The 13,847-nt window shown below is 45.0% G+C and overlaps 1 protein-coding gene and 1 pseudogene across 1 annotated transcript in view; both read left to right on the top strand.

Moving 5' to 3' along the window:
- The first annotated feature begins 9,531 nt into the window (after positions 1–9,531).
- On the top strand, positions 9,532–10,791 carry LOC119283458 (annotated as a pseudogene).
- Positions 10,792–13,230: 2,439 nt separating this feature from the next.
- The window catches only part of LOC119285435 (malonyl CoA-acyl carrier protein transacylase-like), a 4,110-nt gene continuing 3,493 nt past the window's right edge, over positions 13,231–13,847 (top strand). Inside the window, exon 1 of the mRNA XM_037564706.1 lies at positions 13,231–13,609. Within this exon, the coding sequence (XP_037420603.1) occupies positions 13,370–13,609 (240 nt within the window). The 5' untranslated portion in view covers positions 13,231–13,369. The remainder of the gene's footprint in view (positions 13,610–13,847) is intronic.

Genomic DNA, 13,847 nt, shown 5'->3' with positions numbered 1-13,847 from the left:
TAGAGTATTAAGTTCATAAGAACAGAGTAACGCTTTAAGCAAGATGACATGATGTAGAGGGATAAATTCATGCAATATGATAAAAAAACATCTTGTTATCCTCGATGGCAACAATACAATACGTGCCTTGCTACCCCTACTGTCGCTGGGAGAGGACACCGCAAGATTGAACCCAAAGCTAAGCACTTCTCCCATTGCAAGAAAGTTCAATCTAGTAGGCCAAACCAAACTGATAATTCGAAGAGACTTGCAAATATAACCAATCATACATAAAAGAATTCAGAAAAGATTCAAATATTGTTCATAGATGAACTTGATCATAAACCCACAATTCATCGATCTCAACAAACACACCGCAAAAGAAGATTACATCGAATAGATCTCCACAAGAGAGGGAGAGAACTTTGTATTGAGATCCAAAAAGAGAGAAGAAGCCATCTAGCTAATAACTATGGACCCGTAGGTCTGAGGTAAACTACTCACACATCATCGGAGAGGCTGTGGCGTTGATGTAGAAGCCCTCCGTGATCGATGCCCCCTCCGGCGGAGCTTCGGAACAGGCCCCAAGATGGGATCTCGTGGATACAGAAAGTTACGGCGGTGGAATTAGGTTTTTGGCTCTGTATCTGATCGTTTGGGGGTACGTAGGTATATATAGGAGGAAGGAGTACGTCGGTGGAGCAACAGGGGGCCCACGAGGGTGGAGGGCGCGCCTGGGGGGGTAGGCGCACCCCCCTACCTCATGGCTTCCGTGTTGGTTGCTTCACGTAGGGTCCAAGTCTCCTGGATCATCTTCGTTCCGAAAATCACATTCCCGAAGGTTTCATTCCGTTTGGACTCCGTTTGATATTCTTTTTATGCGAAACTCTGAAATAGGCAAAAAAACAGCAATTCTGGGCTGGGCCTCCGGTTAATAGGTTAGTCCCAAAAATAATATAAAAGTGAATAATAAAGCCCAATAATGTCCAAAACAGAAGATAATATAGCATGGAGCAATAAAAAATTATAGATAAGTTGGAGACGTATCACCTCCTAGCCAATAAAAAAGGGGACGTGTGGCGGCACGTAAATGGTTAGTAGAACGCCCACGGTTTCAATAATACGTGTGTTTCTGATTGTAACATGACAACTCTTGTTCCAAAATGACTATGTTGGTTTTTAATGTGTGCGCCTTCGCAAATAAGACAAAAAAATTACCGCAGCATGTTGGTGCCATATGAAGGCAACATGTTGAGTTTCATGATTTGCAAGCAAGTTTTGGATTTACAAGAACTAAAAAACCAAGTTTCTCAATGTTTTTGGCCAAGCCACAATGCCCAGATGTTTGAAATTCATTCTCATTTCTTGCATGGGACCTAAACATTCATCGGGGACACATATATGATTTTTCAACCCATGTTGGCGCACTGGAGCTTGTGCATGTAGCTCAAATATGAATTATGCACATTAAATGCCTAGAAAACTCAAATAATGTATAAAAAGGCAAAATGAACCCTGAATAATTCCAAAATTTAGCGTGGAACTCCTATTGGTCTATGTTGCCTCTGTAAGAAAATCAAGGTGGGAAGAGGCGGCGTATGTTGTTTCGCACACAGAGGTGACAGGTTCCCTTTCGGAACAACGAGCCTACTTGAGAGAAGCTCTGGATTGCAAGAAGCTTATACCAAAACTTGTCCCAAATCGGATGAAATTTTACCACAACATGTTGGTGCATGTCATGAGACCATGCCAAGTTTCATGAATTTCAGGCGAGTTTTGGATTTACAGAAATTTAAACCAAGTTTCTCAATGTTTCCGGCCGAGCCACAATGCCCAGATTTTTGAAATTCATTCTCATTTCTTGCATCAGACCTAAACATTCACTCAAGGACACATGTGATTTTTCAACCAGCTTTGATGAACTGGAGCATTTGCATGTAGTTCAAATTTGAATTATGCACATTGAATGCCTATAAAACTCAATTAATATATAAAAAAGGTTTGACAAACCTGGATTAATTCCAAAAATTAGCAGGATACTCCTATTGTTCTATGTTGCCTTTGTAAAAAAATCAAGGCATGAAGAGGCGGTCTGTGTTGTTTCACACAGAGAGGTGGCACGTCCCCTCTCGGAACCACGAGGCTTCTTGAGAGAAGATATCTTTTTGTAAGAAGCTTACACCAAAACTTGTTCCAAATCGGACAATTTTTTACCACAACATGTTGGTGCCATTTCATGATACCATGCCAATTTTCGTGATTTTCAGGCGATTTTTGGATTTACAGAAATTTTAAAACCAATTATCTCAATGTTTCTGGCCGAGCCACGATGCCGACGTGTTTGAAATTCATCCCCACTCTTGCATAGGACCTAAACATTCACCCAAGGACACATACATGATTTTTCAACTCATTTCGGTGCACTGGAGCATGTGCTTGTAGTTCAAATTTGAATTATGCACATTAAATGCCTAAAAACTCTATTAATGTATAAAAAGGCCAAACAAACCCTGAATAATTCCAAACTTTAACACGACACTCATATAGTTGCATGTTCACTGCAGATAAATGTCCTAGCAATTCAAACATCGTCCTTTCCCTCCATAGCACCATTTTATCTTTCAAATCAAAATGAAAAAAATTAGGTACACCACAAACAGTTTACTAGCAAGAATCGTGTGTGATGCGATATAAAATATCTTGGCACACCCTCTTGGATGGCTTACATCGGAAGCTTCGTCGTCAACAGTCCACCGCTTGCGCTTCAACCACACTTCGCGCCAGTTTCTCGCGGCACCGAGCGAAAAAATTGGGCAACCGCGGAAATATCTATCTCCTCCCCCCTCCCCCCGACTAAAAGCCACATTTTTACTATTCCTCCTTCCTTTCCAAGTCCAAACCTTCACTGCTTACGTGCAGCGCCGCCTCCTCGCCGGTGACCCTTCTTCTTGCTGCGTGGCCTAGTGAGGTAATCCACACCCCATCCCCATCCTCCTCCTCCTTCTCCATCCCATATGCCCCAACTGGCAGCGCGACACCTTCCACCCAAATCACTGCCCCGTCCTCCAAATAAGCGCCAGCCATAGCCACCCTTGCCCATTGCCTCTTCCAACTCCTCCCATGTTTCTCTGGTACGCGCTTGGCGAAGCCTTGCTGGAATTCCGCTGCCACCACCACCATACCACCGTGGTGGTTTTGATCTCATCGACCTCCTCTCCCTCTCCTGCTGGATCAAGAAGGAGAGGATGCCATCGAGATGAACATGTGCTAATCTTGGAGGTGTCGTCCGTTCAACACTAGATCAAATTGGATCGCAATTGGATCATGAAAAGTATGACTACTCAACTGTGTTACATGCGCTAACGCTTTCGGTCTACAAGGCCATGTAGACACACTCCCCTCTCATTGTCATGCATCTCCTAGATTAGATCTTGATTGTTCGTAGGAATTGTTTTGGTTTTCATGCTTCGTTCCCCTTCACTTACACCTCACAAACCCTCATGTGGACATGACGCACTCCAGAATGCTACGTGTTATAGAAGGTTGCAAGACTAGGAAGAGCACCTTTTGAATTTGATATTTACTATGAGAGATCACCCTAAAAATTGACTACTATGCAATTGAAGGCTGCAAACAACAAAGGGATAAACATCTCAGGCAATTCATAATAGCATGATATGGTATAGCCCTGGGTGTCGGAAAGTCTTCGTGGTCTTCTTGAATCTTCAGTTGAAACGTCGTCGTGCGGTAGAAAAATCGTTGTCATGGCAGTCGTTTCAAAAAAACGCGCCCATGGAGGCAATTTCAGAAAACATTGCGGTGGTGACTGTTTCAAAAACATTCCATGGTACCAATTTCATAAAATGCAGCCATGGAACGAAACTTTCAGCACCTCCTCCATGAGTTTGGTGAAGCTTCGGGTTCTCCATGTGCAGTTGCCACCATCACCTGTAACCTGTAGGCTCTCTCTACATCTATTACATTAAAGTGGCAATTTCGTAGCTCCAGCCATCATGTCGTGACGCGTAGGCCACTTAACATTACAACATATAACCATCTCATACATAAGCTCATTATCATGACAAGGGCTATACCACATCATATGCAAACCTGCAATACCAAGTTAGATGTCCTCTAATCGTTTTGGCAAATTTTAATTATGTGGCTTCTAGGATTTCCGGATAACGCTAACTACCTACGTGCACAATCAAGGCTACGATTCTTGTTGCTAGATTAACTTTCAGGGTGTGTGAGGGAAGAGACTTAATTAAAAATCCCTAGCCCCACACTAAACTTCATCAAATATGCATGACCCCCTAGAAGATCGTTCATCTCTGTCGCCCTCTTGTCACGTGACGGTTCACTATTCTGGACTAAGATGAAGCCCAAAGAACTATTAGCAGATCATCGACAGCCATAACCGATCGATTGTCGGAACTTTGTACAAAGCTACATCATGTCGTCAAGGAACTGAACCGAAGTAGCACTCGAGGGAAGCACAACAAGAACATCAAACCCTCACATCCAGATGTGATCTAGATCAAAACCAGCATCTACTCATAGAACTGCTCATGATGCCACTATTGGGAAACATAGTAGAAAACAAAAAATTGCCCTACGAACACCAAGGAACAATATGAAGATGCATAAACGGTTTGCATTACGGTCGTACCGACTCAAGAGTGCAATGGAAATAGATGAGTCGGTGTAGATCATACTTGGAGTCCCTCAAACCGTTGATGAATGATCCCTCGAACGGAAGATGAAAAAATGGCCTCTCTACTTGGTTGCAAGCGTGCGGTCTTTATGATCTGGCAGTGCTTCGCCATCCAGAGCTAATCATCGCCAAAGAATTAGAGGGAGGAGATTAGAACCACAGTGGGCTTCTAATTGTGAGGATTAGAGGATCTAGGTCAACCTCTAATTGATCAACTAGAATCAACTAGAACTAGAACTAGAAGACTAGAGGAGGCTCCAAAAGTTGTGTATCACAAAGGGCAAATCCTCTACTATATACTCCCTCCGTTCGAGAATATAAGGTGTATTGGTTTTTGTGCAAGTCAACCATTTGAATGTTTGACCAAGATTATATAATAAAATAACAACATCTGGAATACCTAATAGACAAACTACGAAACTACTTTTCATGATGAATCAAATGATATAAATTTTGTAGTGTGTATATTGATATATTTTTCTAAAAACTCAGTCAAACATGCACTTGTTTGACTTTTGAAAAAACAAATACACCTTATATAAAGGAACGTAGGGAGTATAGATTAGAGGGGGGAGGAGGGGCTGCCACCAAGGAGGGAAAGACCCTCCTTGGTGTGTCGACCAAGGGGCGGAGGATTCCTCCTCCCCCACTCCAATTCGGCCTCCCCACTTGGAAAAGTGGGGAGTCTTCCTTATTGGGCCATGGTGGCCCATTACTACTTCCACCTCTTGGCCTTTTAAGGCCTGTTGATATTAAATTAAATATAAAAGCCTCCTAACAATTACTAGAGCATTTTATTATTAATTTAACATCTTCAGAATTATTTTCCACCTATATATTATTTATCGGTAATACCCGGTAGCGCCCGATAAACTCTGAAACCCTTTTGATGACCCCGAAACGCTTCTGGTTCCTCTCGAAACTATTCCGAATATTAATGAAACAATTCCACAAATAAATCCTCGATACTCTTGTCCTACTAACACTCCATGTACCGTGATTACCTTAAGACTATGATCCCATAGGTTCGTTAAATCATAGACATGAACGAAACGCCTTCGTCCAATGACTGATAGCGGAACCGTGGACGTCCGTATCGATCCCTATGATTACACGAATGATATTTGAGTGAACCTTTGGTTATCATGTGATGTTCCCTTTGCTTTGTGATACTTTAGAAAACCCAAGGTGTGCTGATATCATCTTGAGTCATACACATGCTCACTATACCGTCATTCTCGTTGCTAGTTTTGTTCTTCTTTCTCGTTGAAATGTTCCGACATCCCCGTGACATATTCACCTGTGTCTGGACAAACGATGATGGATGCCATCACACCGAGATGGCCCTAAGAATATCTCTCCATTGTCAGAGGAACAAATCCCATTCTTGAGCTATCTAGTCCCTTGTCAAACTTTCTGATGAACCTGTAAGTTGTCGTTATGATCAATATGTTACAGATGATGCTTGAGCAACCCCAAAGACCACCATACAGTAAGAAGTGACTATGATACTCTCATGGTCTAAGGAACTAAAACACATATTAACACTCTGTGTTATATCAATTGATTTCAGACGATATTATCTCAAAGTATGACAAACAAGTTTGGGCCAATTCAGTATGAAAGTTCTTCTAATGTCATACTCTCAATGCTGCTTTAGGACTATCGTTACACTTAACAATATCCTAAGATCCACCAAGAACACTTGAGCCAGTCTTAGAGGCGAGACTAGGAACCTATTCTTTACCGCTTATCATTCCACACATGCATATGAGTTTTCCGCCAAATCACATATTCTAGGATCATAGCAGTTATAACATGAAATATAAACTCTTAATATAAAAATGGAAATATTATAATACAATATTATTGCCTTTAGGGCATATTTCCAACAATATATCCTCCTGCCTCCCCATACCAACAAATTAACCTCATTGAATCCTTCCTATTTTCCTACACCTCCATATCAACATGATACTTTGATTAGTTCATCATACTCAAACAAATTGGGCTTCTCCACACAGTCTTCGACTCCGTCTATTGCTTCAGACAATATAGGTGTTATCAAGACACACGGTAGCCGCCAAACCGTCCACGCATTACTTTGCAATATGTGCCTCAATGACACAAGGTACCGCTGGTCCAAACTAACGCGCTTGATCATGCAACTCATTAATCCCAAAAACCACGCAATTCCAACACATAGTACGCAACGGGGACGCGGACCCCTTCGGAGGAGGCCATCGATGATTCTAGGGTATTTGATGTCGGGGAACCCAAAACTTTTCTAGTTGGTCCTGGTAATACTCCCAGACGGCGTTTTTTTAAAACAAGGACCTCAATAACATGACATGAAGACTCCTTTCCTTTTTTTTCTTTGGTTTTCTGGGAGATACACAAGCCAGCTGGGAGGGAGGTGTAGGATCAATGAATCAAATACCGTGATCTACCATAAATAAGCTATATAGTGCAATTGTAGCACCGATCAAAAATGCACATATTATTGTGATTATAGACGTTCTTGAGACAAATTTACAAATCAATTTCTGGAAAGATCTTTAATTGGAAAAAAAAAGTTGATTAGGTGGGATAGATAGCTGAAGTATACCTTTTTTGCATGGGATCATAGTACATGTCTCATTTATATCATAAGAATTATAGTACAAGTCACGTACAAACCAACCTGACAAAACTGAAATGACAGCAGAACGCTAGTCTTTGCACAAGGGAACGTCAGCCAAGAAGGAAAATAGCAATCAAGACTGAGGAAATCTATGAGCTTGACACCAACGCCCGTCACATGCCTGTGGCACCACCACAAACGGATCACCTCCTCATCCGAGCTCGACGCGGCTCCATCGCTGATATGCAGCTTTGCGAACTTCCAAGGTGGCTCATCAAAGGTGGAACCATTACAACGAATCAGCCCGGGGCAACACCCGTACACGCCATCGAAATCCAGATCTGCCACCCCTGCAGGACTAAAACGTCGAAGGAGAAAACCATACCCGCCATCTATGAACCACAAACCCAGCACATGATCCATCATCTTCCAGATGCCGCCGTTGCAGACTACAATCTGCATCCGCTTCTAGACTACCTCCCAAGCCCCGCGACGACGCTGGAGCAAACATCGTCGCAAGGACGAAGTCTGAGGGCACACGTCCACCACGAAGATGCTGCCGTCGCCATTCATCCTTACCTAAGCAGACTGATTTCCAAATACGTCCCCAGTCATAGGACCGATCGCCTAGTTAGGGTAGGATTTGAAAAATATTTATTCAGCGCCCCCATCACCGCCGTCGAAGGTAAGACAATGAACAGCCCAAAACCTAAACTACTAAAGCCTAAAATGGTCCACACGCGTGGATCCAGCAACCCTCCTCACCACCGACGACCCCGACGACCAGGGTCGTCGGCAGAGGGGAGCCGTAGGAGGACGACAGCGGAAGGAAGCGCTCGGCGTCAGGCGAGATCGCTTTCTTTCTCCTCCTCCTTGGGCTATAGCTGAAGTACAACTCTAAAAGCAGAGAAGCGAAGTACAAGTGTACAACTACAGCCCAACATCGACATGCAACTTGGCCTGCAAAAATAAGCAAATGAAAGGCTTTTGTCGCTAGGAAAACGAACCGCACTAGTTGCACCCTGCCCAGCATGCCCAAGTGGGGAAAGCGAATACTCCAAGTTGACGTCTTTCAAAAAGCTTTTTTTTTTTTTTGAGAAACACGTCTTCAAATAGCAGCACTGTTGATTTATTTTTTAAACTCCGAAGGCGTTTGTCAAGAAAAAAAAAGGCCAAAGCGTCAGTTCGTAGTGGCTGTCTTTATCTCCGTGCGCGGCATGTGCGCGGCCGGTCTATTTGGTGAGAGCACGCAAAGTGTATCTCCGGTGATCCTTCCAGGGCCCTCGTACGCGCACGTACAGGAACGCGGCGTCTGCCGCCTAGCTAGTTGTGTGGTGCTCGCTCGTACACGCGAGTGACGTGGGCATGTATGATCCTGATAGTACGGGGATGTACGCAGCTAGTAGATCGATCACATGGGGCCGTCGCGGTCGGTCGACGACGGTCGCCGCCTACGGCTGGTTGGTTGGTTCAGCATGGTGCTTGTGCAGAGTTCGCGAACAGTTGGCCTGTGGGCGATATCGATGCGCGCAAGCAGCCGTGTCCGTGTCCGTCAAGTCGCCCTCGTGCATGCTTATATTATTCGACTAAGTTGAAACAGTGGATGCAAGCAAACACTTGGAGCGTGTTTGGTTGCCCGCACCGAGTTCAACCAGGCCCGCGCATGAAAGGAGAGGCCTATTTGGTTGCCTGATTGTCCTGTTGGGCCTACATCGCACGCTTCTCAAAGCAGCCCAGAGCCTGTCTCGTTGGAAACCCTCGGATCGGCAGTTTCTCGCGAGCCAGGCTGAGTGCGGCGCGAGGTCGCACGGGCGGGAGCGAGGCGCGAGCTAGGGGGATGGCGGGAGATGGAAATCTGGCGCGCCGTCCCGGCGTCAAATTAGCCTCACCCCCCTTTCACTCGCTCATCCATAGCCACTGCCCCCTTTCTTCGCTACTGTCTCACCACCGGCGATGGCTGCGATTTCAAATCTGCGCTACAGGCGGCGGCGGTGGCGGAAGAGGCGGCGGCGCTTGCGGCGGATCTGATGCTCCCCTTGCTGTTGGCCATCGTCTGGTCGACCTACTCTGTGCCATGGCTCCCCCTACGCCGTCCTCGTCTCCGATGCCGGTAAGCAGCACCCCCTCCCCCTTTGTTAGCTCAGTGGTTAGGCCTTTAAGCTAGGTGTAGGATCGAATTCCCATTGAACGAACCGTCGATGTCGACTAGGTTATGGACGCACTGATGAGGCTGATAATCCAGGCAGCATCACTGATTAGTGTGATTCAGGCATGGGTCATGTTCATGCACTAGAGAGTTGTTCGTCGTGCTGGGAGACCGTTGATCCGCTATGGTCCATTATTTCCCCGGGAACAGGGGAGGATCCAAAATCTGAACTACATCTACAACTGCAATAACGTCGAGGCTCTGTGGATGCTTAGAATGAAAAGAGCACCATTTTCCAGGCTTGTTGAGACCTTCAGGAGCAGGGGCCTGTTACAAGATAGCATCAACACCAGTGTCGAAGAGCAAGTGGCCATGTTCCTCCATGTTGTTGGCCATAACCAGAGGTTCAGGGTCATTCACAACACGTTCAGGAGATCAATGGAGACCATCTCTAGATACTTCAAGCAGGTGCTTTTTGCTGCTGGGGAGCTTAGAGAGAGATGATCAGGAGACCATCTGGCCAGACTCCACCCAAGATTTGCGGAAGCCCAAGATGGTATCCATACTTCAAGGTGAGCATTGATAATATACACTTTTCATAGCTTGATATGCTTGTATTGTTCAAGTTCAGCACTAACATAGGCTAATGATGCCATTTTCAGGACTGCATTGGGGCAATAGATGGTATTCATGTCACTGCTAGAGTTCCTAGGTCACAGTCTGCAGCATACAGGGGGAGGAAGGACTACACAGGCCAGAATGTGCTTGCTGTTGTTGACTTTGATCTGAAGTTCACATATGTGCTGGCTGGCTGGGAGGGATTAGCACATGATGCAAACATTCTCACTAACAGCATGAGTTGACCTGATGGGATCAACATCCCCGACGGCAAGTTCTACCTTGGAGATGTTGGCTATGCATGTCGGCCGGGTATTCTTCCACCCTTCAAGAAAACAAGGTACCATCTCAACGAGTTCTCTGGTAGGAACTTTCCTAGGATTGCACATGAGCTGTTTAATCTCAGACACTCCAGCCTTAGAGTAACTGTTGAGAGGGCATTTGGAGCTCTGAAAAATAGGTTTAAGATCCTGGATCAGAAGTCATTCCACCCATACTCCACTCAAGTTAAGCTAGTTCTTGCTTATTGCATTCTGCATAACTGGATTCTCCAGTGGGGCTTTGATGAACATGCGCCTGAGGAGCGGGCCTGACGATGTTGTTAGCTCTGGCCATGCTGTGGAGGCATTTGACAATGACGCTTGGAAAAACAAAAGGTTGGAGTGGGCAGAGGCAATGTGGCTTAAGAGAGGTCAGTGCAGGATTTGAAGAAGAGGAAGAAGAAACAGCAACAGCAGAAGCACAGAAGAAGAGGAAGAAGAAGCAGCGGCAGCAGAAGAAGAAGCAGAAGAGGAAGATGAAGCAGCAACACCGATAAACTATCCTCTATTTAGCCAATGGCTCTTAATAATTTGATTTGTCATTTGATTGTAGTTAGGATGAACTGTCATTTGTTTAACTAGCTGGCACTATGTTCAGATTGTGTGTGGTAAGGTCACCACTAGTTAGAAGTGGTGACAACACCTTATACAGGTTGCAACCAAACCATGTCATATGTGCACCTAATGCAATGCGGGCAACCAAACACTGAATCAAAAATGGTTGTCTCATGTAACTAGAGGCATGCAGGCAACCAAACTATATGCATCCGGGGTTTTTTGGCCTGCATCTCCTCAAACCGGCTCAATAGAGCCAGGCTCGCCGGACCAGACTGAATCGGCAATGTAACCAAATACGTCCTTGACGCACACGCTTCCATTTCTCAGTCTGGCACGTTAAAACACAGCCTATATACCTCTAGTAATAAGAAAGGTGTAGCAGCATAGAACGCGTTGTTGTTTCCTTTTTTCATTTTTATTTTTTGTTTCTTTTTTTAGTTTTTTTCTTCACCTTCGGTTACTGGGTGTTTTAGAGCATATGTATTTAAATTTGACCAACTTCAAAGAAGAATATATAACCATCTCCAAACATTAAATTAGTTTTATTAGAATCTTTATATTTGCACATAATATATATGTATTTGTTGTTGTATAGCATAACATTTCCTGAACATAGTAGGTCAAACTTGAAAAGTTTTGACCTGAAAACAATCTAAAATTTTAATGAAATCGGTGTAACATCACTGATTTGTTTCGATTGTTGCAGATAGTTGGATGAGTTCCTTATTAGATGTGACCATAGAGTTTTACTGAATTGAATAAATATTCTCACACTAACTAGATACAACAACCATAAAATAAGTTATAGTCATGAGTGCAGACCAATGTTAGAGCATCTTCAGCCGGACCCCCTACCTTTTCCATAGATCTGGGCGGACAGCCCGTATGCAATTTGGACAAGAAATTGTCATCAAAACGGACCCAAACCTAGCTCATATATCTGGCCTGTTCGGCAGCATCATTTTCAGCCCATATGTGAGGCGGATTTGAGGCCATCCGGATGCGTCCTCCACATCGGGTCGGCCCACCCTTGACCCCACAAAACCCATCTCTATCCCCACCCCAGATGAAACCCTAGCCATTTCAACTAGTCCACTTCATTCTGCCTCAGTCATCTCTAGCCACCTTTGGCATGGTGAGCAGCATATATAAGTCTGAACGGTCTAGATCCGACGACAACATTGATTAGGAGCTCGCCGCCTGTCAGACGAGGAGGAGATAGCCGCACGGGTCGTGCTTCTTCGGTCCTGGGTTGAGACCCGATCTCCCCCTTTGGAGCCACCCGGGCGCGGATCCATCAATCGGGCACCTTCACTGCCACTCCGGGTATGAATCCAGTAGATGCCCGCTCCGTCGCCGCAGCTGGCGTGTCGCGTCCAGTAGGACAGTTTCTTCTCTGTGAGCTCTAATGGCGAATTTCACAACCGAGTCATCCCCGAAGGCCAAGGCAAAAAGATGTGGCTGGATCAAGCCAACATTAGGTATTGTAAAGTTAATTGTGGATGTTGCCTTCGATAACGATCTCACATGCGTCGGTTGGTTATATTCTCATATGTAATGTTTTTTAGTTGAATATTCTCAGACATGATAAGGGAGACATGATTGTCGCCAATGATAAGAAAATTCATGGTGCCTCGATGTCGTATCGACTAAATTCAGTGCCTGCCTCTTCGACATGTTCCTTGCCCAATCAGTTGGGTGCAACATATTGATTATAAACTTCTGATGTAGCTGAGGTGATTTCCCTTTTTTAGGGGATTGCTGAGATGATTTCGATGATGAACAAAGAAGGACGGTCATATGGGGCAGCTGATATTGTCTTCGACGACTGCTATCATTTAGCGTGTGATATCATGCAAGCTTCAATCGTGAGTTGTCATAGAGAAACAAATTATGTCCATCATGAACCGACAAAGATGGCTAAATTTGACAGTAGTAATGAATGAATAGATGAGCCCGTGCAAAGATGGCTAAATTTTCACCTTTACTAGTAAATGTGCACGTGCAATGTATGTTAATATTTAGGCAATATATTAATTGCACGTAGATATTAGGTATGTTATTATTTGTGTGTTAATTTTGTTATTAATGTAATATTTGGTATGATATCAATTACACGTTAAACACGTTGAACACTCGCTATTCGAGCAGACTAAGTCGTTGGATTGACTTAGTTTGATGATCGAGATCAGTTGAACCTGCCTCTTTTTGAGAAGGCTGATCTACGGCGGGAGAAAGCTGAAACGAGCCCACAGTAGTCAGCCAAGCCCAGCTAACGCAAGCTCGAGGACCACACGGGCGGCCTCTGGCGTATCGCTCGACCTCGTGAGCTCCGCCTCCGCCCCCCTCCGCCCCGCTACTCGCCAGCAAGCCACCCACCAAGCTACATAGCTCGCGGCCGCACTCGCATGCTCCTCCGCCCTCCTCGCCTCCCACGCCTCTCTCCTCGCCGCCTCCGCTCGGACTCTCCGATGGCTTCCACGCTCGCCTTGCTCAGGCCGTCCGCGCCGAGCCCGGCGACGAACCTGAGGGCGCCATTCAGATCTCGGGTCTCCACTAGAGTGTCCGTCGGGTCGGCAGTCGCAGCGGGCGCCGACACGCTCTTCGCCGACTACAAACCCACCACCGCATTCCTTTTCCCCGGCCAGGTACCAGTCTTCTCGCTCGTTAGCTGACGTGTCTGATACACGCATGACATTATGGCAACCAGAATTATACTTAGCTAAGTTGTGGTAATGGTGATCGTTATGCAATTATTCGTGCGAAGGTGTTTAAATTTTGAAATAATTGGTACTCCTATCAAGCTGAGTAAAATATCTAGCAAAGATGGCAAATCTGAAGGGATATCAGGCAATGGGAAGTGTTCATTTTAACTTGGTTAGTTGT

Source organism: Triticum dicoccoides, chromosome 4A, assembly GCF_002162155.2.
Source record: "Triticum dicoccoides isolate Atlit2015 ecotype Zavitan chromosome 4A, WEW_v2.0, whole genome shotgun sequence".
NCBI lineage: Eukaryota > Viridiplantae > Streptophyta > Magnoliopsida > Poales > Poaceae > Triticum > Triticum dicoccoides.
Note: the sequence above shows the minus strand (reverse complement) of the source record. Positions and strands in the feature narration are given on the sequence as shown.